Source organism: Paroedura picta, chromosome 3 (genome assembly GCF_049243985.1).
Source record: "Paroedura picta isolate Pp20150507F chromosome 3, Ppicta_v3.0, whole genome shotgun sequence".
Lineage (NCBI taxonomy): Eukaryota > Metazoa > Chordata > Lepidosauria > Squamata > Gekkonidae > Paroedura > Paroedura picta.
In genome coordinates this window covers 171,798,474-171,825,925 of record NC_135371.1, presented here as the reverse complement: position 1 = coordinate 171,825,925, position 27,452 = coordinate 171,798,474, and the positions used below count along the sequence as shown (strand labels likewise).

The 27,452-nt window shown below is 52.3% G+C and overlaps 1 protein-coding gene across 15 annotated transcripts in view; it reads right to left on the bottom strand.

Moving 5' to 3' along the window:
* HUWE1 (HECT, UBA and WWE domain containing E3 ubiquitin protein ligase 1) overlaps nucleotides 1-27,452 on the bottom strand; it is a 118,806-nt gene that overhangs the window by 42,064 nt on the left and 49,290 nt on the right. For 8 of the 15 annotated variants that reach the window (XM_077329567.1, XM_077329577.1, XM_077329569.1 and 5 more), the window contains 23 exons: nucleotides 26,812-26,903; nucleotides 26,416-26,627; nucleotides 23,611-23,668; nucleotides 21,990-22,202; nucleotides 17,576-17,821; nucleotides 17,350-17,483; nucleotides 16,575-16,675; nucleotides 14,650-14,844; nucleotides 13,828-14,044; nucleotides 13,545-13,667; nucleotides 11,884-12,118; nucleotides 10,532-10,762; nucleotides 9,720-9,842; nucleotides 9,385-9,480; nucleotides 8,867-9,136; nucleotides 6,897-7,049; nucleotides 5,953-6,080; nucleotides 4,638-4,719; nucleotides 3,452-3,628; nucleotides 3,169-3,328; nucleotides 2,712-3,070; nucleotides 1,334-1,528; nucleotides 932-1,109 (listed from right to left, as the gene is read on the bottom strand). In XM_077329567.1, the coding sequence (XP_077185682.1) occupies nucleotides 932-1,109; nucleotides 1,334-1,528; nucleotides 2,712-3,070; nucleotides 3,169-3,328; nucleotides 3,452-3,628; nucleotides 4,638-4,719; nucleotides 5,953-6,080; nucleotides 6,897-7,049; nucleotides 8,867-9,136; nucleotides 9,385-9,480; nucleotides 9,720-9,842; nucleotides 10,532-10,762; nucleotides 11,884-12,118; nucleotides 13,545-13,667; nucleotides 13,828-14,044; nucleotides 14,650-14,844; nucleotides 16,575-16,675; nucleotides 17,350-17,483; nucleotides 17,576-17,821; nucleotides 21,990-22,202; nucleotides 23,611-23,668; nucleotides 26,416-26,627; nucleotides 26,812-26,903 (3,978 nt within the window). Of the gene's footprint in view, nucleotides 1-931; nucleotides 1,110-1,332; nucleotides 1,529-2,711; nucleotides 3,071-3,168; nucleotides 3,329-3,451; nucleotides 3,629-4,637; nucleotides 4,720-5,952; nucleotides 6,081-6,896; nucleotides 7,050-8,866; nucleotides 9,137-9,384; nucleotides 9,481-9,719; nucleotides 9,843-10,531; nucleotides 10,763-11,883; nucleotides 12,119-13,544; nucleotides 13,668-13,827; nucleotides 14,045-14,649; nucleotides 14,845-16,574; nucleotides 16,676-17,349; nucleotides 17,484-17,575; nucleotides 17,822-21,989; nucleotides 22,203-23,610; nucleotides 23,669-26,415; nucleotides 26,628-26,811; nucleotides 26,904-27,452 lie in introns of all 15 variants that reach the window. The other 7 variants (XM_077329573.1, XM_077329574.1, XM_077329575.1 and 4 more) reach the window with 4 other exon arrangements.

The following is a 27,452-nucleotide window of genomic DNA, read 5'->3' as shown; positions in this document are numbered from 1 at the left end:
CTGCTCAATGCAGGATCAGCCCAAAGCATCCAAGAAAAGTGTGTATCCAACCTTTGCTTGAGGACTGCCAGTGAGGGGGAGCTCACCACCTCCTTAGGCAGCCTATTCCACTGCTGAACTACTCTGTGAAATTTTTTTCCTGATATCTAGCCTATATCGTTGTACTTGTAGTTTAAACCCATTACTGCATGTCCTCTCCTCTGCAGCCAAGCCCAATTTCAGCCTAGCCCAGCCTTTCTCAACTTTTTCACCACTGAGAAACCCTTAAAACATCCTTCAGGCTTCGAGAAACCCCTGAAGTGGATGATTGTGCAGAACACCCTCCCCTTCCGGTCCATCACTGGCCATTTGGGGAGGGGGCGGGTGGGTTGACATGACCACGTATGATCATGTTAACCCGAGTGGTTGGAGTAGAGTCGCCTGAAACGCAACCCCTCCAAGACAGAGATCTTGTCCATCCATTCGAGAAACTCTTCTAGGACTGCCAAAAAACCCCATGGTTTCACAAAACCCTGGTCTAGCCAATGACGTGAAGTCAACATGTGTGTGTGGGGGAAGGGGGTAGATGGGGGATGGGAATCGAGAGGTGAGGTACTTCCTCTGCTTCTTTGCAAGTTGTCAACTTTGAGTCTGGGCCAGAGTAAGGTATTTACGCAGCTGGAAGACTGGAATTCCTATTTCCAAGGCAGGGGTAGTCAAACTGCGCCCCCCCGGATGTCCATGGACAGCGAACGCTGGCAGGGGCTCATGAGAATTGTAGTCCATGGACATCTGGAGGGCCGCAGTTTGACTAGCCCTGCACAGCAAGGACTAAGGATAAATTTGGAATAGGGAGTGGGGAAGAGCCGAGACAGGGAGACTTTGGCAGTCCAGAGGCCCTTGTGTCCCCTGCGTGTAGCATTCCGCTGCCTCTCCACAGGCCGCCACATACCTTCATCGGGGGCATGGTAGGCCGCGAGGGCGTTCAGCATGTCGTAGATCACCTCCTTGATCGTATCAGGTATGACCGGGAGTGGCAAGGGCTTCACCGGAGTGGTTTTCACCAGCTGCACGGCGTTGGGGCCCTTGATCCGCAGGTTCTCGAACTCGTCGTCTGAAGCTTGGGGAGCAAGAGGAGAAAGAAGAAGAAAAAAAGAAATAGAGCAGCAGGCAGTGGGAAGCGGAGCCAGGGAGGAATCTGTCGGTTTCTTAAAACCCCGACGCGTGAGCAAGTTGCTTCTCTGCCGGAGCCCCACTTCTGGCCCACAGGTGCACGATTCTGGTTTGGATCAATGCACGTCCAATAGCATCAGGCTGGATCCAGCGGATCCAGAAAGGTTCTGGATTACTCACCGGTCACGGATCCCCGGGGAGCCGGCAAGGCGATGCGAATGCAGCTGTTGGCCACGTCGGTGAAGATCTCCGGGTTTCGGCAAGCGGCTGGACCCAGCACCCGCAGGATGTAGTTGATCTCCCGAGAGCCCAAGCTGCCCGACACGACGCCTGAGGTCGTGCTGCCTGCCCCGCTGGTTGCTGCTGAGCGCACCACCTGTAGAAAGCCAAGGAGGGAAGAGGGGGCAGTAAGCCCGGGGACTGACGGGGGAGAAAGCCAATGCTGGCCGAAGAGCCCGTGGCGTCCTCAAGACAGGAATTGAGAGCAGCTTGCACAGGATAGGTCCCCCCAAATATCTTAGGATCCTGGAGGCAAAACTTGCGCAAGATCCCCGGCCTCAGAGATATCAAACTGGCCTTAGGTGAGGACAGGGCGTTTTCAGCCCTGGCCCCGGGGCCTGGTGGATGCTCTTCCTGGGGAGATCAGGGCCCTGTGGAAACTTGGCAGGGCCTGAAAGACAGCTGTTCTGCCAGGCCTATGGCTGAGGCCCAAAACAGCGTCAAAATCCTGGTCCCCCCCTTCAAAACATCAGCTAGATCTACATCAGAATCAGAAATCTACACTCCAGTTATAAAGAGGTGACAGCTTGGAATTAAGGGATCTATTATGGACTTCAATGTTTCACACAATTTTTTTACTGCTTTAAATATGTTTTTTTACTTGCTGCGAGGTCCCAGGGAAGGGCAGGTTATAACCAAAAATTTATTATCACTGTCATTATTAAACTGTCGGCGCCAGAAGAAAAGTTTAAGGCTACATGTTTGCCACAGCATACATTGGGCACACCAAGAAATGAAGTGGCCACAGCTGCTGGCACAGAATGAGGTAAAAGGGGATTGGACGAACATGTGGAGTGGAGGTCCCCTCAATGTCTATTAGTCACAAGATACAGCGACACAGAAGGTTGGACTGGATGGGCCACTGGCCTGACCCAACATGGCTTCTCTTCCATTCTTATGTCTGGGGCGGTGATGCTCTGTTTTCTTGGTGTTTGGGGGGGGGGGGGCAGCAGTGGGAGGGATTCTGAAGTTCTGGCCCTGCTGGTGGACCCCCTGATGGCTCCTGGGTTTTGGCCCCTGTGTAACACGGAGTGTTGGACTGGAGGGGCCATTGGCCTGATCCAACATGGCTTCTTTTATGCCTGGGGCAGTGATGCCCTGTCTACGGTGCTTGGGGGGTCACAATGGGCGGGGGCTCCTGGTGTTCTGGCCCCAGTAGTAGACCTCCTGCGGGTCCCTGGGTTTTGGCCCCCGTGAGACACAGAAGGTTGGACTGCCTGGGCCCCTGGCCTGACCCAGCATGGCTTCGCCTCTCTCGTTCTTACGAAAGGCAGCCCTACCTTTTCCATGGTGTGGTGCAACGTGCAGGGGTCTTCGATGATGTGCCGGAAGAGCAGCGTGACGAGAGGCGTGAAGCCGTTGAAGCCGGAGCTCTGCGTTAAGCCCAGGATCATGCGGGTGCTCTTGAGCTCGGCGAACATCATGGCGTACTTGTGGTGGCGGGTGAGGCGCAGGCAGAGGCGCAAGGTGGCGTGCAGAGTGTCCGGGTCCACGGGCACGCCCAGCATGCTGACGCAGGCCCGGATTAGCACCATCACCATCTCCTCTGCCAGGCCCTGGATGAGGATCTCCGATGGCTTGGCCTCGTCTGAGGGCGCTTCCTTCTCCGGGGCCAGGCTCTCGACAGGCGCGGGGTTATCTGGATGGGGGAAGGACAGGGGAAGTTGAAACAGTCTGGAGGATACAAAGCTCTGCCCTGCTGCTTCCTAGAGAGCCCAGCAACCAAACGCTCTGTACCATTGGCTTTCTCCTCCTTTGGCTTGCTTTCGACCTCCTTCCCTTCCTCCAGGGTTCTCTCCAGCTCTTGCCCGTTGGCTTCCTTGGTGCTCTTGTTCAGCCGGGGCACCCTGAGCAACGTCAGCATCACCGGACGCCTGTTCCCAGTTTCTTCGTTCACCTGAAGGGGGGAGACACAGATGTGACTAGAGATTGAGAGCACGATTCACCGTGAGCTTTCCCCAACCCAGCCACCGTAAGACCCAAGAGGCCAGCTCTGACGCAGCCTCCCGGGGGATGTTACCTGCACCATCGTGGTGAACTGCACCGTGTAGCGCCGGCGGCCGGCGGTAAAGCGGACGCTGGTCTCGCCCGCTTTCCACGCTGTGTCGATAGTGCTGTTGTTGCTCGCGCTGTAGCTGCACCAGCGGCCGGAGCGATCGTCGAACCAGCGCCAGTTGTTCCCGTTGGCCTGGAGGTACTGGGGTGGGGGAGACGGAATCGCCAGCCTGTCAGAACCCGCAGAGACTAAATGGGCCAGAACCTATCTTCATGGAGTGGTGGCAGCACCACCAGGAGAGGAGAGGGCAGCAAGACTGTCCAAAATTGAGCTTCACAACAAGCCATGGAGCTCCTCTCCCGACTGAAGCTGCAGCTTTAAGCTGCTTGCTGTTCTCACTTGTCCTGCTGCACAAGTCAAGAAATCTGGGCTTCAGGTGGCCTGGGCGTATTATTATTATTATTATTATTATTATTATTATTATTATTATTAGACTTATTGCCTGCCACTCTTATGTCTGACTCGTGGCGGGTTACAGATTGTCTTAAATTAAAACCCTATTAAAACCCCATTTAAATCCGTACCGGACATATCAATATACACCACAGACTCCAACAATTAAAAAACCATAGCGGACTATACCCTTCTAACTCCTCCAAGAAAAACTAATATATGTGCTTGGACTGGCAGGAGGTACAGAGAGGTAGAAACTTATGGCTATTTGAGGCCATGAACTTTATTAGCCAAAAATAAATACCAATTGGGGGGGGGGGTTGTTTCACTATACTTGAACTGTTTTTTTTTTATGTGTGTAAGGCAGAGATGTGGCGCAAATATTTTTGAAATGCATAAATAAAACATGCTGCCCCTATTCGTTTCTATTCCCCCCCCCTCCGTAGGGCTGCCAGTTTTGGGTTGAGAAATACCTGGAGATCTTGGGTGGGGCCAGGACAGGGCAGGGTTTGGGGAAATAAGGGACCTCAGTGTGTTGCAATGCCACAGAGCTCACCCCTCAACACAGCCCATTTTCTCCAGAGGAACTGTTGTCTGTAGTATGGATGTCAGTTATGAATGTAGGAGATGGCCCGCCCCACCTGAAGGCTGGCAGTCCCACACCCACGCTGGCCTTTCTCCGTGGCCAGGAATCTGCCCTCTTCCTTCCCCCTCTGGTGAGAGCCTACCCTTGCTCCACACCTTGGGAAAAACATACCTTGTTCATCTGGGCCCTCCTCTTGGAGGAGATGGCCGTCTTTTCATAGAAGTCAATCAGCAACAGCACCGGGGTGATCCACCTGAGAACATCAGAAGATGCTGGATCAGACCATCTAGCCCTGCATCCTGCCTTACACGATGGCCAGCCAGTTCCTCTGGACAGCCAACCACAAGGCACAGGGGCGAAAGTTTTCCCCTGATGCTGTCACTAGGCAGAGGATTAGTGCTTCTGAATATGGAGGTTCCCCACAGTCGCCGTGGCTAGGAGACACTGGTAGATAGTAGTATCCACTGAACCTGCCTCTATGAACCTATCTATCCTGTGTCTATTTCTTCATCCATCTCTACATCCTCTGGTGGCAAATCCTACATTTTAATCACTTTCTGTGTAAAGATGTATTTCCTTTCCTCCGTCCTGAACCTACTGCCCATTGGCTTCATTGGATGCCTTCGAGTTCTAGTACTTTAGGAGAGGAAGGAAAAGTTCTCTTCGTCGATTCTCTCCACCCCATGCATAGTTTTATAAACCTTTCTCACCCCCCCCCTTCCCCAGTTGTCTCTTTCATAAACTGAAAAGCTCCAGACTCTTCTACATTTTCCTCCTGGAAAGATGCTCCAACCCCCTCATCCTCTTGGCTGCCCTCCTCTGTACTTCCTTCAGCTCTGCAATGTCCTTTTTCAGACATTAGGCCCCAAGTAAAAGACTTTGGGTCAGTTCAGGAAGCTGAAGCTGCAGCGACGATTACACCCAATCGGAGAACTAGAAAGAACAAACAGAATAAAGACCCTGCCCACATTGCCTTCCAACCAGGCAAAGCTGGAAAGACACAGAGCATGGGACTTCCAATACAGTCAATGCATTCTCGGTGATCAAACCAGGAGACACACACAGATGAAGAAGAAGAAGAAGAAGAGTTGGTTCTTATATGCCGCTTTTCCCTACCCGAAGGAGGCTCAAAGCGGCTTACAGTCGCCTTCCCATTCCTCTCCCCACAACAGACACCCTGTGGGGTGGGTGAGGCTGAGAGAGCCCTGAGATTACTGCTCGGTCAGAACAGTTTTATCAGTGCCGTGGCGAGCCCAAGGTCACCCAGCTGGCTGCATGTGGGGGAGCGCAGAATCGAACCTGGCATGCCAGATTAGAAGTCTGCACTCCTAACCACTACACCAAACTGGCTCTATGTATTCGCTCCCTGCACAGTCAGAACTGGAGTCTGCCATAAGAGCTTTCTGGCTCATTTTTCCAAAGTGACCCCCCCTCCCCCCCCGCCCCTTCTGCTTGACTCTGCTCCTTGGCTGCATGCCTTGCTTACTTGGGTGTTTGCACTTCCTTCTGCTCCTTGGCGGCCTGCAGGCAGGGCTGCACCACTTCCAGAAGCTTGATCAAGATGTTGAGGATGTTGCTGGACTCCACCACTCGAGCGCAAGGCAGTTTCAGCTCCTGCAAGGAGGCGGGAGCAAAGAGGTCGGTTCCCGGGCAGCGGGGGAAGGGCTCGAGGGATTAGCTCACTTGCCACGCTAAATCGGAAGTCCCCAACCTGCGGGCACCTTTGGAATTCTGAACCAGCACAGTGGGCATGGCTGCAAAACGGATGCCGCGGGAAGGGGAGCCAGCCACAAAAAATAATGGCGGCCACGGCTTTGTGCTACGCTTCTAAAACTCAAAACTCCAATGGTCAAGTTAGAAGCTTTTCTTGGCCAAGGCCCCATCTCTCCCCGGCCACTTTCTAAAAAGCACTGGGAGGGTGGCTAGGAAAGGCAGAAGCAAGCACCCACAGGCACCATGCTGGGGACCCCTGCACTAAACAGGAGAGTGAAGGAGGGCGCTATGGATGGGGACGGTCAGCATCCTGACTGTCCCAAATGCCAGATCCTTTAATGACCCCCAGGTTGAGAACCCCTGCATCAAGCAGACTGGTCTCTTGCTCCCTCTGACTGACTTTCTAGTATCACAAGAGAAAACATGGGGCATGCCAGGCCTTCCTTGAGGGAAGAGGACAGAGAATTCCTCATGGCCACGTGCTGTTCATTGGTAAGCAGGCTGCCCACAGCAGAAGCAGTCGCAAAACCACCAGACAGCTCTAACATCTACTGGTTTTTAAGAAGGAATCCAAAGGAACAGATTGGGCGGCTGAGTCTTCCAAGGGCAACCGCTGAAGCTGCAGGTCCAAGCGCGACAGCCTCTTCGTCTCCTTCCCCCCAGCTATGGATCGCGGCCCAAGCTGCTGCACGGGACACGGTGAATCTGGCCCCTCACCTCAAAGAGCAAAGTCAGCAGGAGGATGCGTGTGGCCAGGTTGGAGGCCTGGGGCAAAGTGGCCATCTGGCTGATCCACTCGGAGACGGTCTTGGTGTCGCTGGTGGTCAAGGGCAACGCTGCTTTGATCAGCACGTCGGCAGCTTCCCACACCTGGCAAAGAAAAGGCCATGTGGTCAGTGGGGCAGAGGCTGGAAATCAATGCCTGTCCTGATTAGGGCCCTCAATCCATCAACAAATGCCTAGTAAAACTACCAAGGAGCCTAGGGTACTACACCCAGCACTCAGTGGGGCGGGAGGGAACAAGCTTAGAATTACAGAATCCTAGAGTGGAAAGGGGACATTCAGTCCAACCCTCTGATCCCCACCTCCTTAGGCAGCCCATTCCACTGCTGAACTAGACATCCAGGCCATCTAGTCCCACCCCCTGCTCAGTGCAGGATCAGCCTCCAGCATCCAGGAGAAGGATCTGTCCAGCCGCTGCTTGAAGACCACCAGTGAGGGGGAGCTCCCCACCTCCTTAGGCAGCCCATCCCACTGCTGAACTAGACTCCTAGAATCCTAGAGTGGGAAGGGGCCATGCAGGCCATCTAGTCTCACCCCCTGCTCAAGGCAGGATCAGCCTCAAACATCCAGGAGAAGGATCTGTCCAGCCGCTGCTTGAAGACCACCAGTGAGGGGGAGCTCCCCACCTCCTTAGGCAGCCCATTCCACGGCTGAACTAGACTCACGGAAGCCTAGAGTGGGAAGGGGCCCTGCAGGCCATCTGGTCCCACCCCCTGTTCAAGGCAGGATCAGCCTAAAAGATCTGGGAGAAATCTCTGTCCAGCCACTGCCTAAAGATGGCCAAGTGAGGGGGAGCTCCCCACCACCTTAGACAGCCCATTCCACGGCTGAACTCCTCTGACTGTGGGGAAAAAATTCCTGATATCCAGCCGGTATCATTCTACACATAGTTTAAGCCCATTACTGTGAATCCTATCCTCTGCTGCCAAACAGGAACTTTTTCAGAGATGCCGAGTGCAGGAAGAAGAGCTTCGCTTGACTGGTCGGAATCCTCCAACTCCTCAGTCTTGCTTGCTCTCCCATTCGTGCAAAACCGTCCACACGTATCACAGTAACTCCACTCAAGGCTGAGCTAGTGAGCACGCTCTCATCGTCCCAGCACCATTTCAAATGTGATTTCCCTCCATATGAATTGGAAAGCCTGTGCAGTACTTTCCCTGACGGGCAGATACACGTCTATTTCCCCACCTTCATGTGGGTCACTGCGACTTGCCTCCTATCTTGTGCGCACCATTTATTGGCTTTGCTTTATTTACAGTACGGCTTTCTCACAAGGATGTGAGGCAAATCACACACTGAGCAAAATGGGACCTTGAAGGCTCAACGCATCAAGATTTTAGAAGTCCTGGAGCCACCAGACCAAAAAACAAGCATAGCGTAAATCAGGGGTAGTCAACCTGTGGTCCTCCAGATCAGTGGTCCCCAACCTGCGGCCCGCGGCCCGTTGCCGGGCCGCGAAGGCCATGGCGCCGAGCCGCGGTTTCTCTCCCCGCTCCCCCCCCCGCAGTAAAAATCTTCACAGGCCGCAAGCTTGTGGCCCTGGAAGCTTCTTACTGCGGGGGGGGGGGGAGAGGGATTCAGGGCCGGACCGCGCATGCGCGATGCGTGGGTGCGGCTACGCATGCGCAGTGAGCAGGCAGGGCAGTTGCCCTGCCAGTCCCCAGCCTAAAAAAGGTTGGGGACCACTGCTCCAGATGTTCATGGACTACAATTCCCATGAGCTGCCAAAACTCGGGTTCTCCCTTCCGGGGTTCTCAAAGCCCATGCTCCAACTCCAATCAAGCACAGGAACTTTTTGACAACCCTTTCCTCCACCAGAGCACCTAGCGTATATCAGGACGCTACCGGCAAAAACACATAAAGGTTAGCAGAGGAACTATCGGAAGGAGAACAGGCGGCCTGACCTGATTCACCACTTGCTTGAGGATCATGTCTCTGTAGTCGGCCCCGTTGCGCTTGATGGCCGTCATGATGAGGTCGCAGACGCGGTACACGGTGTCTGGCAGCTCGTCCAGCAGGTGGAAGCAGCCGGGGAGCATGGTGTCGGTGAAGTTATGCAGCTCCTCCTGCTCCAGGGGTTCGGCATCCTGGAACTTCTCTAGGCACTTAGCTTCCTCTTCCTCCTGCTTCTCCCGGGCCTTGCGTTCCTCTTCCTCCTTTCGACAAGCAGCTTCCTAGAGGACAGAAGCGTCTTGTGAGGTGTGGCCTTCACACAGGCCTTTGGTGGAGACGAATCTACTCAATGGCCTCAAAATCACTGTTTCTTCACCATTTGCTGCTCTACTGGACACCTTTGGGCTTGTTGTTATGACCTAGCGGCACTCTAATCTCAGGCCCCAGCCCTCCCACCTTCCTCCCAGAGCATCACCAGCCTTATTCTAAACACTGCATAGAGTACTATGTGTGTGTGTTGATGGATTACCTCTGGGGATTCTGCTCTCTGGTCCATGGGGATGTCCTGTCCCAGAGACATGGCAATGGCCCTCATCATCTGGTCCTCTTCAGACATGCTCAGGTCCTGCAGCACAACCCAGAGACAACTCTGTAAGGACCCTGACTCTAGCTGAAGGGGAGGCTGGACAGTTCCGTCCAAACCACAGGCAGGAAAGGGGCAGGTCCCTTGTGTGGATGCGACACAAAAAAGCCTGACATTGAAACGCATCACACTGATGAAAATTATTTTCCTCCCTAGGGAATAGCTCCCCAGGATTGGGAACAACTACCCAATCTTACTGAGAAGCAAAGTTACAGCCTTACTCTCACAACTCCGCCCATGAGTGGAGGAGGATGGGTCAGCAGGTATTCCGTGGCTTGCTCCATGGTGCTGGTGTTCAGCAGAGCCTCCATGGCATGCTCCCGAGTAAAGCCCATGTCCATCAACTGAAAAAGCAAAGGAATAAGCAAATTAAAGGTCTTAGCAATGCAAGATGAAGCTCCAAACTTGGGGGGTCTGCCTCATCCTTGGATGGGAGGGGCCTTGGGGCTGGAACACCACTTCTGTGAAGAGCTGAAAACAATTAAGGAGAGCCCCATGGGATCAGACCAGGGGTCCATCTAGTCCAGCAGCCTGCCTGACTCAGTGACTAACTGGTCCCTCTGGATGGCCACCAATATTCTGAAGCATTCATAAAAACACAAGCAGAGCCCTGGTGAATCTGACCAGTGGCCCATCTAGTCCAACATCCTGCTACATGCAGCAGCCAACCAGTTCATCCAGAGGGCCAACAGCTAGAGGTGGGGGCCTTCCCCTGATATTGCCTCCTGGCTCTGGGATTCAGAGGCTTTCTGCCCCTGAATGTGGCAGTTCCACTTAGACACAATGGCGGATAACCATCAATAGACTCCGTTAATCTAATCCCCTTTTAACTCTATTTATTCCTGTGACCATCACTGCGTCTTATGGCAGCAAATTCCACATTCCTAGCTGCTACACCAAGCTGGTTCTCTTTTCTAAACTGAAAAGTCCCTTTCCTCATAGGGAAGGTGTTCCAACAATCTTGGTGACCCTCTTCTGTACTTTTCCCAGTTCTGTGATGTCCCTACCGAGATCCGGAGACCAGAACTCCTACCTGCTGCAGCTGCTGTTGGTTCACCTGAGGCTCCCTTCGGGCCCCGCCCTCTTCCTGCCCAGCCTCTTCCTCATTGCGAGTTCCCTCTTTCTCCTTTCCGAGGCGTTCCCGGATGACGGGCTCCCCGCGCAGGATGTGGCACAGGATGGCCAGCATGGACTCCGCCATGCGGCCTCCGTAGACCTTCAGGGGTTTGCGGTTCCACAAGTTTTTGATGCACGTGAAGGCTGCCTGCAAAGCAGAGAGGGTGAGTTTGGAAGAGGAGCCTTAATTCTTACGAGGAACAGGCAGGCAACGTGGGCGCACCTTTTAGATGGCCTGGGCTACCTGAGTTTCCCAATAGGCTACCTTCTGCTTTGTATAACTTTTTTGCCTGCACAAAGGAAGACCTGCTTGCAAGTCTAAAACACTACTTATTCAACTACTTATTTTCTTTGCCAAAAACTATTGGCCAGCTTACAGCAGTCCTGAACGGCTTTGAAGATGAGCGGAGGTGGTTGGCCTCTCTGTGTAGCGAACCTGGCGCTCCTTAGTAGCGCTCTCACGCAAATACTGACCACGGCTGACCCTGCTTAGCTGCCGAGGTAGGGCAAGCCTGGGCCACCAAGGTCACAGTAAGAAACGAATGCAGCTGAGGTGCCATTGCCTGCCACCTGCAAAGCGACCCTGGGCTTATTGGTCTCTCATCCAAACGCTAACCAGGGCTCTCCCTGTTTGGCCACCGAGATCTGACAGGATCCGGCTTGCCTGGGCTATCCAGGTCAGGGATATGTGTGTAGCACAGGGGTCCCCAACCTTTGCAAGCCTGCGGGCATCTTTTGAATTCTGCTTGATGGGGGCCACCACCACCAAATGGCCACCTGAGAAGCCCAAACGAATAAAACAAACACTGAAGTGGCAGCTGTCGTGAAACGTTATTTTAATCTTTGCAGCCAATCGGATCTCATATGTGCAATCAGAAGCCCTACTTGGCTGGCGCCCAAACGGTCCCATATCCTTTTTCCAAAAACTCCATGGGTGCCATTGTGCCCCCGGGGCACTGCGTTGGAGATCCCTGATGGGGCACATTAGAAAGTGTCCCAGGCCTGTTCTAAGGATTACCCTGATGTGGCACATTAGTGCTCCAAGGAATCACCAATAATTTAATGCAAGTATTTTAGTGTCCCCAGATTCCTGCCTGGACAGATAAGCTTGATCAAGCCACGAAACACCCGTGGCCCACAGGCCGATGCACTGACCTATGGCACTGCACTGCACTGCACTGCACTGACCTATGGCCCACTGACCTCTGCATTCCCCCTTTCGTATGGCGCTTGCGTAGCTGAAAAGGGGGCAAAGCCCTAGCCGCTCACCTTCTGGGTCACCACAAGGAAACGCAGAGCACTGAACTGCAGGTAGTTCTGCCCACCTGGCAGCTTCACAGGCAAGGAGTGGGGCGACTCCAGCACCGTGGTAGGGTTCACCATTTTCTCCACCAGCATGAGCCAGGCATCCAGAAACTCTCCTGTGCCGTCGGGCAAGTCCGGATGCTCCAACCCCTCAGCCACAGGCACTCTGCCCCCCATGGAGAGGGCCCAGTTGAAAGTCCTGGGGGCAGGGGGGAGAGAAAGGATGGATTAAGCACAACACAAATGAAACTCTAGGCCCCTATGTTCTGGGTGATTGAATCTTTTTCAAATGCATCAACGTGGATTCCCCAAATAAACTCAGAAGAAATAAAGAAATCACAAGGCGATATTGTGCAGCAGTCCTCTCCGTATTATTAATGAAGGTCAAAATAAAGAGTCAACCAGAACGGGATTCCTAGGTTAAATAACCCGCTTTCTGTCGGTCTTGGTCTGTGGTTGCTCTACAATGTAAATAAACACCCACATAAACTTTCAAAAAACAATAATTCAGAATTTTTCAAAGCTACGATAAAACATCCCTTCCAATATAATATAATAGTATATAATGGTTGTTGTTAGGTGCAAAGTCGTGTCCGACCCATCGCGACCCCATGGACAATGATCCTCCAGGCCTTCCTGTCCTCTACCATTCCCTGGAGTCCATTTAAGTTTGCACCGACTGCTTCGGTGACTCCATCCAACCACCTCATTCTCTGTCGTCCCCTTCTTCTTCTGCCCTCGATCGCTCCCAGCATTAGGCTCTTCTTCAGGGAGTCCTTCCTTCTCATGAGGTGGCCAAAGTATTTGAGTTTCATCTTCAGGATACGGCCTTCTAAGGAGCAGGCAGGGCTGATCTCCTCTAGGACTGACCGGTTTGTTCACCTTGTCTTTGCCAGCACCAGAGTTCAAAAGCCTCAATTTTTTGACGCTCAGCCTTCCTTATGGTCCAATGTATATATATATAATACATATGTATATAATACATAGTTATAATAGTAGTAATACGTATCACAATGCTCATCACAGACTGGGGACCTCACAAAGTGGCCATGAGGGCCACCTTCAATTAGCATGTCTACAGAAGCTGGCAGTTACAGGTGCAGCCACTTAGTTAAAGGGGCCAGATCCATGAAACCAAATAACCAAGCCTGGTTTTTACAAAAAAAACAATTGTAATCAGTGAGTCTTCTCCTACAGGAAAACCCCTCCAAGCTCCAAACTGAAGTATCTGTATACTCTGCCTTTCTCTGCCAATGGGGACTCTGAGAGGCTTATGCCATTCTCCTATCGTCCATTTTGTCCTCTCGCAACAAACCAGCGAGGTAGGTCAGATTGAAAGAGTGCGATTGACCCAGGGTCACCCAGTGAGTGTTCATGGTAAGAGTCGGGATTTGAACCAGACATTCTTAACAACTACACCATCCTGACTCTTTTAAGTAGTCATTCGCAAACACCAAGGAGAAGAGGAACAGCTATCTGACAGGACCGACAGACCTTAACTGCCCCGCCCTACTTAGCATCCTAGAACACGTTTCTTATCTGAGATGCTGAACGCAGACCCTCAATTCCAGCCTCTGCACCTAAAGACAACAAGAAGCATGCCGGAGAAATGCTTAATTGCTTACTCAAAGAGTGCGTTGTGGCCGCCCGAGCAGAGGAACTTCTGCAGCATAAGGTGGTAAGGATACTTCCTCTCGTCAAACAGCATTGGCGACGTGAAACCCACCGAGCAGATGAAAAACGTCAGCCTGGAAGCAAAGCCCCAGTTCAGAAACCCTTCCAAATCTCACCGCTGAAACGATCTCGCGGCACAAAAAGACATCCTCGGGGGAAAACCACCACTGAGAGCCGAGGGGAAAGCTGCCCTCCTTCCTTCCTTCCACCCGAGCAGCAGGAGGCAGGGCTTACCTGAAGCGGGGCGTGGGGGTGTAAGGTGGGGGCTGCCAGGAAAGCCCCTTGGTCAGCAGCTTCGTCAGCGCCGAGGCCGTGGAGCGGGCCGCGGGCGTGGGAGCCGTCGTGGTGCTCGCGGCGTGGTGGCTCCGTCGCTGCCGCACCGGGGAGCCCACGCACAGCTTGACCAGCAGCCCGAACAGTTCGGCCAAGGCGCGGCCCAGTCTGGAGGAGGCTGAAAGGCACAGGAGAGCAATGAGAACCTGCCCTGGAGACCGGAAAGCCTTTCCCCAAAGAAATTCTACACGATTTGGTCCAGATCTGGAAGCTTCTTAAAAGACAAGGGCTGTGCTTTGGCACCCTCTCTCGGCCCATGAAAAGGGAAGCAGATCCTGAAGGGCAGGGGTAGTCAACCTGTGGTCCTCCAGATGTCCATGGACTACAATCCCCATGAGCCCCTGTCAGCGTTTGCTGGCAGGGCTCATGGGAATTGTAGTCCATGGACATCTGGAGGACCACAGGTTGACTACCCCTGCTGAAGGGCACAGGAAGAATTTCAACCCCGAGGCAAGGAAGAGGATTACAGGAATTATTATTATTATTATTATTATTATTATTATTATTATTATTATTATTATTTAAATTTATTAATCACCTCCCCCCCCCGAAGGCTCTAGGCAAGTTACAACATGAATCAAACCCCAATAAAGCCCCTAAAACAACATAAAACGAGAGCACAGATACAATCAACCCCAATTGGGGATAAGACGTGGGGGTAAAATATATCCTAAAGCCATAGCCCTCAACGCCCAGCAGCCCCCGAGATCCTGCTGCCTTCACCTGACAGAAGAGGTTTGATCTGCTTGATCCTGGCTGCCATAGCCGGCGTGATCTTGGACTTTCCCTTCGGGTCAGAGGAACTGGGCTCGTCCGTCTCCATCGGAGCCAGGGTGTCGCCGTCCAGGCCGATGCCTTCCAGCAGGCCTTGGGCAGAGGCCTCCATGCTCCCTGCCGCCATGGCTTCCGGTTCTCCATCTACAGAAAGAGGTGGCAAAAGGATGGGTTCGACCAGTCTCATTGTGGGGAATCATAGAGTTGGGACCTCCAGGGCCCCCCTGCAGAATGCAGGAAATTCACAAACCACCCACAGTGATATCCCCCCCCCCCCCCCCGCCACATACACACACCAGAATCCCTGGCCAATCTGGCCTGGGGAAAATACGCCTCCTGATCTCCAAGCGGTGATCAGAAATTCCTCGGGCATGCAAGAAAGGGCCACAAGAGCCAGGAACCAACACGGTCCCTACTGCCCTGCCACCCATAATCTGCCTAAGCTATAGAATCATAGAGTTGGAAGGAGACATACATGCAATCTAGTCCAACCTCCTGCTCAACGTAGTATTAGCCCAAAGCATCCTAAAGCATCCAAGAAAAGTGTGTATCCAACCTTTGCTTGAAGGCTGCCAGTGAGGGGGAGCTCACCACCTCCTTAGGCAGCCTATTCCACTGCTGAACTACTCTGACTGTGAAAAATGTTTTCCTGATATCTAGCCTATATCATTGTACTTGTAGTTTAAACCCATTACTGCGTGTCCTCTCCTCTCCAGCCAACAGAAACAGCCTCCTGCCCTCCTCCAAGTGACAACCTTTCAAATACTTTAAGAGGGCTATCATGTCCCCTCTCAACCTCCTTTTCTCCAGGCTGAACATTCCCAAGTCCCTCAACCTATCTTCATAGGGCTTGGTCCCTTGGCCCCAGATCATCTTCGTCGCTCTCCTCTGTACCCTTTCAATTTTATCTACGCCCTTCTTGAAGTGAGGCCTCCAGAACTGCACACAGTACTCCAGGTGTGGTCTGACCAGTGCCGTATACAATGGGACTATAAAAGTTCATGAAATCAACATTTCTGTCAGACGACTATCTAGCCTCTGCTTAAAAGCCTCCAAGGAAGGAGAACTACTCGGGTGGACGTGGTCACAGCTCTGCTTCCCAACCATATTCTGCACCGTTGTGCCACTTCTGGGGTCCCGGGAAGCCTGAAGAGTGTTTTCAGGGGGTTCTCGACTGTAAAAAAGTTGAGAAAGGCTGGCCGAGATGCTTGAGTATGTGCTGCCTGGTAAGGGTTTGTGGGAAAGCTTTTATTTTATCTCATACAAGGCTTTGCAAGTGTTTCCTTATCATAAGGTTTGTTCTGATGCTTTGAGTTGAATTATATTCTTCACGTGTGGGTTCCAGAATGTATAAAGGTGTTGGAATGTATAAATGGAAGTCTCTGAACCCGATTCTGCTAACTGCGCTTTACATCCTGGGTTCAGGGTGTTAGCTGGAGGCTTGTATAAACTAGTTAGATTATGGCGTAAATTGTCCATGGAGTGGGAAGGCTGTTTTATTGAGACGCGATGAAATCCATCTGGCCCTTTGAAGAGGCCGGGCACCGAAGACCACATCTTTAATTAAACTTCGTTGGTCTTCAAGATGCCCCCTGGACTCAAACTTTGCTCTGCTTCTTCAGAACGACACAGCTACCAACTTGAATCTGCCACAAATGCTAATCTTTGAGGAGCTACTGGATTCTTGCTCTTTTTCACCGCTTTCCTGCAGACTAACCCAGCTATCTCGATCCACTCCCAACATGCTCACTCCACGATACAAAAAGACCATGAATCCCTCAGATGCCGGGATACCTTGAAATATCCCTCTTACGGCAAGGAAACATTCAGAGGATGTAAAACAGCTCCTCTACCCCTCTCCCCCCAAACCGTACCTGCTTTTTTGGCTCCCTGGGGGGTGTTGGGAGTCGTTTTCTCTTCCTTTGGGACCAGTTTTTGCATATCGGCCTGGCCAAATTCACAGCCTGAAGGCAAACTGCAAAGGCAGACAAGCAAGGCGTAGTTAGGACAAGGAAGCTCCTCCCTGGGCACATACTGGCTCGTGTTTCCATCCAAAAAGTTGGATTATGCAAGGGAATCAGCCACCCTTTATTGGCATGAGTCCCGGACACCCTCCCACTCAGTAGCTTGTGAATTAGATCAGGGCCTTTCCCATGAGGCCATGCACAGTCACACACTGTCTTGTGGGGTGGCAGGAAGTCACTAGCCATAAAGACAGAATGGTCCGGCACACTCTGGAGCTGCCACATTGCCTCACCTGTGGGGTGAGAGCTCCCTTCACCTGCCCACAAATTATGCCAAGAAGGGGGCTCCAACGAGGAGTGATGGGCGGTGGGGAAAATCTCTTGCCACTTTCGATGATGCGGCTTAGGGGAGCTGAACAAAAGGGACTTCTCTGTCCCGTGTGTTGACATGAATTCTCAGTCTTCTGATGGGTGACAGGAGGGGGACAACTCCATGACTGAACAGGCCCCCACAGAGCAATTTAGGATTGTCAGCTTTTTGCTCCCCAAGCTGGCTCAAACGAGATTTCAAAAAATCAATCTAGCTAATTCCCAACTACAGCACAGGAGGGGCAGGAAGCCACTTCTCCAAACGTCCCCCACCCTCACGGGTGCCAAGGCTCCCCAGCCCCGAGTGTCCTGTTACCTGTTTGGCGTGCATAGCGACAGCAGCACGGTGCTTTCCCACACGAGAGAGCAGTAGAGCTGGCTCAGCTTGCTCAAGACGCTCAGGCCCAGCTGCGATCCCCACTGGTTGACCGAAATGGCTCTGATCTCGCTCTGTCGGGGGAGAGACAGCACAGGGCTAAGCTGCTTGGCGCCACTGTGCCGGTGAAAGATCAGGGCGGCCGGGGGAGGGCGGCAGCTCTTACCTGTCCCACTCGGCAGGTGTGGACAAACATCATGATGTAGGCATGGGCGGCAGTGAGGGCGTGGAGCAAGGGGGTGGCCTGGGCCGAAAGAGTGGCATCGGCGACATTACCCGCGCATGCCAACTCCCGCAGCAGGACCGAGCCGCCCGGGGCCTCGATGGGCCGGTGCAGAGGCTCCAGGGAAGACAAGATGGAGTCCAGCTGGAGCAGCCCTTCCTGAAGGACCTTCGGCTCATGGGAGAGGGTCTAGGGGAGAGAACACAGAGCGCCTTCTGTTAGAAGTAAGCAGAGACATCTCTGCCTCAAAACCCAGCCCACCAATCGCTGACCGAGGACCGTCATTTAAGAGCAGCACCTACTGCTCCGGGCCAAAGCCAGCTGTGAGGCTCTCCGTCAACAAAATTGCAAAACAGTTTTTTGAAAGTTGCGGCCAAAAGACGAAGCCCAGCAACTTTCAGCGATAAGAACTAACAGCACACACAAAAACTACTCCCCATCTAACCGGGCTGGCGGCTCTGCAAAGCTGGTCTGTGGCAGTGGTGTGGAGAACACTTAAAAATGTATTTATACACTCACTCCAAACTCACCCTTCTGAGCTTTCAAAGTTTAGAGATCGCAACGTAGTTCTTTTAAGCTGCCTGCCCCAGCCCTCGGCAGTTTTCTGTTTCTTGCATAGACAAGATTATGCGGTTTTGTCTGTCAAAAGACTGATAGAGGGACTTTTTCTGGCAGAGGCTGGACATCCCTTTTGGGTCCTCCCGGCCATCTGATCCTTTAAGCCAGGGGTAGTCAAACTGCGGCCCTCCAGATGTCCATGGATTACAATTCCCAGGAGCCCCCTGCCAGCGAATGCTGGCAGGGGGCTCCTGGGAATTGTAGTCCGTGGACATCTGGAGGGCCGCAGTTTGACTACCCCTGCTTTAAGCACTGACCAGATTTGCAGAAATGTCTATCACTGGCCATCAGCTATGGTGTGAGGGGAACTCCCACATCCAGAGTCAATAATACTAGAGTCAGAAGGCAAAATAAAAGGAAGACCTCAGCCCCTAGGCCCTGTTGTTGCCCCTCCAGAGGAATTGGCAGGCCACAGTGCAAGACAGGATGCTGGACTAGATGGACCCTCCTTGGTCTGATCCAGCAGGCCTCTTCTGATGTTCTCATGAAGGCCTCATTCTCTATCCCGTGTTGTTGGCCCTTCAGAGGATCAGGTGGGCTTCTGTGTGAGATGGGATGCTGGACTAGATGGACCCCTGGTCTGATCCAGCAGGTCTGATGTTCTAATAAAGGACTCAGCTTTTATGCTCTGTGGTTGGCCCTCTACAGAAACTATTTGGCCACTGTGAGACAGGATGCTGGGGAGGATGGACCACTGGTCTGATGCAGCAGGACTCCTTGTATGTTCTTATGAAGGCCTCAGCCTATCTGCCCTGTTGTTGGTCTTCTAGAGGAACTGGTGTGAGACAGGAGGCTGGACTACATGGACCCCTGGTCTGATTCAAGAGAGTTCTTCTGAGGTTCTTATGAAGGCCTCATTCCTCTGCCCTGTTGTTGGTCTTCCAGAGGAACTGGTTGGCCACTCTGTGAGACAGGATTCTGGACCAGATGGACCCCTGGTCTGATCCAGCAGGGTTCTTTGATTTCACTTCTCAAATTTCGGATCCTGCATTACTAGAATCCCAGGGGAGGGGTACTGACTGAGCCACAAGGAAGGGGTTCCTCTGAACCCATGCACTTGTGTCTTTTTTTGTGTCCATGAATATGGAGACAGGTCAAAGGCTATAAACCCTGTTGAGAAGCTAAACACAGAACTCCACTTGAACCTGCATGGGGAAATGAGTAACGAAAGCGCAAAAGGGGAAGACATATGGGCATGTACACTGTTAGACACCACTCTCAAGCAGGCATAAAATGGATACCTGATCCCTCCCACACCCCAGCGGGCACTAGGAGGTATCTCTCCATGGCATGGTCATCTAAACCCAGCATTTTAGCCAGCTGAAGGCGCTCTTATCCAGAAAGCAAACCTGGAGCAGACATCAGCCAAGCACCGGCATGCCTTTGGAGATTCCACGTTTTACCCACCCCTCAAATGAGCGCATAGTGCAGAATGGAGCAGGTTGAGCCTGGATGGCTGTTGCACGGTCACTTAACGTTCATGCAGGAAAGCCGTGGAGTTTCAGCCTGGGCAATCTACTAGCCAGCCATCACAACAGAAGTTGGACTGGTGTGTGTATGTGAGAAGTGCTGTCGCTTCCAATTTACGACAACATATAAATTAATGGCCTCTGAAATGTCCTCTTGTTAACAGCCTTGCTCAGGTCTTTGAAGCGGAGAGCCATGGCTTCCTTCATTAAGTCAATCTGTCTCATTTTGGGTCTTCCTCTTTCTCCTGCTGCCTTCAACTGTTCCTAGTCTCTCCCCGCAATTCCTGTCTCATCGTAATAGCCATTTGAGCAAGCAGGGAGAGTTTGGCCTCTATTCTAGAACTCTTTTTTGGCAACCCAGGATAGCCACGAAACTCTCCTCCAACCCCGTATTTCAAATGAATCCGCATTCTTTCCTTCCAGCTTCCACACCCGTAAATAGTAATGAGGGGATGCCCCAGCATGAATCACTACGCTGTTATCATGATGAGAATTTGGATTAGGAGCTGGTAAGCTGCACTATAGGCAAAAAGCTAGAGAAGACCTCAGTGGGAAACCAGTCAAGTCTGTCAAAGGGCTTTCAAAATTAGGGAAGCTACCTCAGCCCCTAGGCCCTGGAAGAGCGGCAGTAGCTAGGTAGGAGGGTGGTTTGGGCAGGTGGGAAATATTTTTCCTTGACTATGCTGTCACCAGGGAAATGGCCTTCTCAGTTGTGTCCCCTACCCTGTGGAATGCATATGCTGATGACAGCCATGCCCAGTCGAACCTGGGCATGCAAAGCCGAATTGTTGAGGTCAGTCTTTAAAGGGTAATCCATAAGCTTGTCTGTTTGTTTTTAATTACCAGCATGGTGCAATGCATACGTTTTAATAGTGCAAACTGGCTTGAAAGCCGTGACAGAAAGGATTGCAGGTAACTCGCATCATCTGGAAAGGACAGTGATCACCAATGTACAGCTTTTCAACCCAAGTTCATGGATTTGGGCCAGGTACCCTTTTGCTAAAAAGAGAGAGCCAAAATTCTGTATCGAGGCAGCCCCCCAAACTGCATTGGGTATAAAATAATGGCACAGGGAGCGATTCAAATGTGGAATTCACTGCCAGAGGATGTAGTGATGGCCACAAGAATAAACAACTGGGAAAAAAGGGATTAAATATATTAATGGAGGGTAAGTCTACCAATGGCTATGAGCTATGGTGACTGAAGGGAACCTCCAAATTCAGAGGTACTAAGCCTCTGAAACGCAGAGGCAAGAGGCTACATTGCCTCAGTCTCTATGCCCTGTTGTTGGCTCTCTGGAGGAGCTGGTTGGCCACTGTGGGAGACAGGAGGCTGGACTCGAAGGACCACATGCCTGATCCAACGGGGCTTTTCTGATGTTCTTAAGGTACGCTTAGGGGTACGATCTTAGTCTGCATAGTTCTGCAGCTTTATCAAGTAGGAATGCTTGATAAATGCAGAGGGCTGTGAAACGAGCTCTAACAGGACGCTGGAAGATGACCCGTGAACACCCTGTTCTGAAATGCCTGACCTCCAAGGCTTCACTGGGCCCAGGGTTACCAATATACACCTCCACGTAAACAGCCAAGAGGCTGATTCAGAAAGACATTCACAAATAAATATGAGCTCTGCTTCTTTGGGGGGCAAATACTGCAGCCAGTCTCATAGGGAGCAAATTACAGATATCCCAGCAGAAATGCCACACAGCTGAGTTATAGTGCAGTCTTCTTTACGTGCTGTTTATATAGGTATATGGCATAGGTGAATCAGGAAATTCCTCCCCTCTCTCTCCTTTTAAGTTGCTCAAAAGTGAACAGCTAGATAGCTCCACTTTGGTGCTAAAACTGAGGCTGCAGCCCCTTCATACAGAAACACAATACGTATGATTGTGAGGAATGCTGAGAAAAGATAGCAATAGAGACTTGGCTTTATTTCCAACGAGGTCTATTTCCCTATCGAGAGGTTCTGGGCGCTCCACAACGAGGCCCCCCCCCACACACACACCATGTTAGCTGTGATGACACAGATAACGGAAGCTTCTACTGCAGGCGTGGCCAAACTGTGGCTCTCCAGATGTCCAGGGACTACAATTCCCATGAGAACCTGCCAGCACCATGCTGGCAGAGGCTCAGGGAAAGTGCAGTTCATGGACTTGTGGAGAGCCACAGTGTGGCCACCCCTTGGAGGCATCTTTGGGGGTGCAGGGAGTTAAAGAGGAGGGTTTTCCAGAACCTCGTACGTAGGTCCCGCTTAGTGGCAGCGATAGTTACCTTCTGGAAAGGGAAATGTTGTATTCTCCTCCTTACCAATATCGATTTGCAGACTCCGGCTACGGCTTGGCAGGCTGCCGAGGTGGGGAAGTCTATAGGGAGGTTGGGCAGGCCCAGGATGGTGACGAGGGGCAGCAGGCCCTTCTGATTCACAAACTCCTGGCAGTGGTCGTCCGTTGTGTTGTTGCTGAGGATGGACTCCACAAATTTCATCTGGGGGAGGAAAGAGAGCGAGGGAAGGGAAGGAGGCGATTAACTTTTCCTAAGGCATGGGAGCTGATCGAAATTCAGAGGCACAGCTAAGAAGAATAAGAAGAAGAGTTGGTTCTTATATGCCGCTTTCCCCTACCCGAAGGAATCTCAAAGCGGCTTACAGTTGCCTTCCCTTTCCTCTCCCCACCACAGACACCCTGTGAGGGAGGTGAGGCTGAGAGAGCCCTGATATTACTGAAGAAGAAGAAGAGTTGGTTCTTATATGCCGCTTTTCTCTACCCAAAGTCTCAAAGTGGCTTACAATCGCCTTCCCTTTCCTCTCCCCACAACAGACACCCTGTGGGGTGGGTGAGGCTGAGAGAGCCCTGATATCACTGCCCGGTCAGAACAGTTTTATCAGTGCCGTGGCGAGCCCAAGGTCACCCAGCTGGTTGCATGTGGGGGAGCGCAGAATCGAACCCGGCATGCCAGATTAGAAGTCCGCACTCCTAACCACTACGCCAAACTGGCTCTCTAAGAGCCTCGGTGGGTTTCAGGACCTCCGTGGACTGCCGCATTTCCCCCCGCCACGGGGCCTACATTCTCTAGCATTAAGGCTAAAGAAGAAATTTCTGGAAAGTCTTCCGTCGGGCAGTTTGGGGAAGACACAAAGCACGACGACACAGAAGGAACCTGTGAAGCCAATTCTGCGTCGACGGTCTAAGCTTCGTTTTCGAGAACAAGGCATCAGCCCTAGCAGAATTAGCCAAGACACACAAACCCTTTTTCTAACTGGCAGGCTAGTGAAGGCGCCTTTTTCCTTGTGAACTGTATGCTACCTTTTAAAAAAACATAATAATTCTATTCCATATTCCAAATAACGATGGCTAAATGTTTCAAGCAGTGGCAACGGTTTAAACATTTAACAATATCGATGCCAATTTGCAATATTGGTTATCACGGTTTAAATGTTGCAACGGTTACATTTTTTTCATAATATTTTTCATAATATGGATACTAGGATTCAGCCCCACTTTATTCTCGGGAATTACGTATCTTGGACCAGGTTGCGAACCGCCCCGAGCCGCAAGGGAGGGCAGTCTAAAAACATAATAAAATAATAATATATGGAACAACTGGTTTTTGTGTTTTAAAAAACGGCCCTTCTGAAGGTAGCATTTAGGAACAGAGATGACAAAATTGGCTCTTGAAAGAAACAGAGCTGTAAGCCTCCACTGACAAGAGCCATCTCTGCTCATTTCAACAATGCTAAGGGAGGCTGAGGGTAGGTGGGTGGAAGGCCTGACTCATAGATTAAGCATCCACACCCACAGGCAGCACAGGATGTAGGCATCTGGAGTCCTCTCTACCCATCCTTCTTGGTGCCTCCAGCACCACATTCCCATTCCCCATTGGCTACAGAACTTACCACATTGAGGATGTAATCCATGAGCGGGATGGGGATCCGTTCTTCTGTACCAACCACCCTGAAAAGGGAAACGGCCATTACCTCAAGCGGTCCACGACTTCAACGGGGCTTCTGTCCACACGCAGGGGGGCAGGGAGGTGGACTTAGACCCAGATCCCCCATGCTAAAGGGCTGCCCGAGGCATTCCCCTGCAGCTACCAAATGGCGTCTTCCGTTGCCAGTCGCAAGATGGGAGACTGCCGGGAATTTCCGCTCACCCTCGAGTCCAAATTGTTCGGCACAAAAGGTCCGAGCTCCTGCATCCCGTTTTTTTTTATGAAAAACGCCTCCTGCAGCCTGTTCCCCCAATGGTAAACTGGACGGGCGGGAATAACCGCCGTTGGCCCAGGCTCTTCCGACAAAAAGAAATCCGGAGGGCAGACCTGCGTCAGGGCTGCAGCAAAATCACATCTAAGACCGCCCAGAATGCACCAGAGTGGCAGCGGTGCCAGCGCAGGAGGAGAAAGGCCGCAATGAGGAAAGAAGAGGAAGAAGGCAGTGCTGCCCATCTTGGCCGCTGGCCCTAGGGATGGATTAAAGATGGGAGTGTGGTAGGGGCCATGAATGGTCGCCTGCCAGGCCAAGCGCCATGGAGTTCTGCAGCAAAATGGAGAGGAGGAGGAGGACGGAAGAGTCAGACTGTGACGTAACAGGCATGCTCAATGTGGGGCTCGGGGGGGGGGGGGAGAGGAGAGGGAAAGAAAATCTGACGCAGACAAGGAGGAGCTGAGCAGAGCGCTGGGATCGTTCCAGGTCCACGAAGCACCTGCCACACGGCAGCGGGCAAGCCAATGGGAACCCGGCCCTGCGCATTTGCCCAGAAAAACATGGCTGCCTCTCTGGGGTCAGGAATGAGTTTAACTGTTTCTCAACGGAGGCGGCTTTATTTCAGGGCAGTCTCCTCTGTAAACAGGAGCCTAAGGCCAAGTGTCTGGAAACTGAACTCTCCCGTATAGACTCCCCCCTTCCCAGCCCCGTTGCGAGGGCCCTCCCCATCCCGGTCTTCCAAAACCATCAGGGTATCTTCAGGCCAGCTGGCTCCAAATTCACGGCTGCGGCTTCCCCTCCCGCAGCACAAACGTCACAAAAGCGCACCTTCTAACTAGGAGCCGATGGGGTTAAGAAACCTCTCCGACAGGAAACTTCAGAGTTCACAAGTTTACAAAGAAACAGCTGGCAGGCGCTCCGCGGCTGAGGGAGAGTTTTGCCAAAGGAGCTCCGAGCCAAGAGAGCCTCCAAACAGGGCCTTCAGCTGCCGCTGGGATCAGGGTGCCAAGGAGCAAGCAGAGGAGCGCCAAAAATGTTGAAAGAGGCCTGCATGCAATCCTGCCCTACGCTGGCCCCGTTGAGGGCAGCCGTCCCGAAAATCTAGTTCCTTCCCTCGTCAGCCCAGACTCACGGAAGTGATCTTGGCTCACAGGAGCCAGCAGGACATATACCCCATCCTTCTGGGATTTTCTCCGAGTGACCTGGGATCTGAACCACCTTGTCTTTTGTATAGATGTTTTATTATGATTATGCCAATAAAGGTATTTGATTGATTGATATACCCCATCCGCGGTCCCTCTGCCAAGGCCTCAGTGCACTTCCAGGGTTCTGCTGGGGATGGAGCGCCCAAGGGCCCAGCTATCTCTCTACCTCCACCTGCGCCCACAACACAGCACATTAATCATAGAATCACAGAATCATAGAGTTGGAAGGGGCCAGACAGGCCATCTCGTCCAACCCCCTGCTCAACGCAAGCTCAGCCCTAAGCATTCTAAAGCATAGAATCATAGAGTTGGAAGGGGCCAGACAGGCCATCTCGTCCAACCCCCTGCTCAACGCAGGCTCAGCCCTAAGCATTCTAAAGCATAGAATCATAGAGTTGGAAGGGGCCAGACAGGCCATCTAGTCCAACCCCCTGCTCAACCCAGGATCAGCCCTAAGCATCCTAAAGCATAGAATCATAGAGTTGGAAGGGGCCAGACAGGCCATCTCGTCCAAACCCCTGCACAATTCCAAAAGGTGGCCACAGGATCAATCCTGACCTAAAGCTTTCTTAGTTTCACAAGATCGTTTTAATGGCTTTTGAGATTCTCCCCGTGCTTTTCCTTTACCAGAAACTACTTGGCTTATTCATGAGCTTTGTAATTAATAGTAATAGTAATAGTAATAGTAATAGTAATAGTAATAGTAATAGTAATAGTAATAGTAATAGTAATAGTAATAGTAATAGTAATAGTAATAGTAATAGTAATAGTAATAGGAAGAAGAAGAAGAAGAAGAAGAAGAAGAAGAAGAAGAAGAAGAAGAAGAAGAAGAATATCCACTTAGAGCAGGGGTTGTCAACCCTTGGTCCGCGGCCCGGTACCAGGCTGCGAAGGCCATGGTACTGGGCTGCCAGTGGCCACGCCTGCCTCCCCCCCCCCCCAGCGAGAAGCTCGACAGGCTGTGAGCGAAGTGGCCGCCAAAGGCTTTGCTTGCGGCTCGGCTAGCTTCTCACCGCGAGAGGGGGGGGAAGAGGCAGGTGCAGCCACCGGCACTCCAGCGGACACAAACGCACATGCGCAGAGCTGCCACGCACGTGCGTTTTCGCCCCCTGCTGGCGCAAACACGCATGTGCAGCAACTGCGCATGCGCTTTTGCATGTAGCTGCTGCACGTGCGCAGTGCCCAGGCCGCAAGCTCTCCCCCACCCCCGGAGACGGTCTTCAACCGCAAAACGGCTGGGGACCGCTGACTTAGAGGACTGCTACGAGCCATCTTCCCCCCCTCAGTTACTCACTGCTGGCTGGCCTCCGCCTCGCTCTGCTGGGTGGCGTTGAAACTCTGCATGGCTTGCACCTCTTCCTCCTCTTCGTCCTCGCTGGAGGCCTCCTCGGCCGCGTGAGTTGAGCGAGGGGGAGGAGCGGTGGCCGTCCCGTCCGCCTTCTGGATGGAGGGCTTCTGGCAGATGTACTTTGGGTCTCGGCCCAGGTTGCAGATCTCTTCCAGCAGCTGCAAAGGGGCACACGGCAGGAGGGCATGGGAGAGGCGCTTCCCAGCATGGCAGCAGCACTGTGCCACCAAGTCAGCACTGGTGCAAAGCGGCCGTGGAATTCAGGCCCAGCCCGCGAAGTCAGCGGGATTGAGCAGTTTGAAGCTCAGCCGCAGAGCAAGGGCTTCCGCGCTGCCCCTTTACCTTGATGATGGCCGTGGTCGCGTCGGTCTTGAGCGTGGGCTGGTGCCTCATGAGCTCATCTACAGCACTCCCGAGATTGGAAGCCGTGTCCCCTAGGATGGGTGGGGTGAGGGAAAGAAACTAGATAAATGGCCAACATCCTTAAATGAACCAGAAATGGTTAACGTTACAGTCGCTGCTGCATCGGCACCCCCCTAGGTGATTTTAAGGCACTGGATGAAAGACAGCAGCACTTGCCCAAGTGCTGCCCAGCATCTCAAATGAAGCTTTGACTGCAAGAGTCTCTTGTATTCAGATCTATACTTTTACTGATGAAGGCGGTAGCTGGGACAATACGACAGACTCAGCATGTCATCCAAGTAGAAAACAGAGTTGGGGTCTCCCCCTAACCCCCAAATCTGCATAACTCAATAGCAGAGGGAGGCAAAAGAAAGCCACACAGAAGCAATAGTCGACCTCTAGGTACGTAGACTGCCCCATTTTCCATTACCTCCTTGGATCACCACTACAGGCTGGACTTTTTGTACCCATCACAGGCTGCTAACTCCCTCTTGTGCAAACTCCAACTGGGAGTGGAGTCCACAAAAACCAGAACGTACTGGTTATCACAAAAGTAAATTAAGAGAGTGACTGATTCGGAG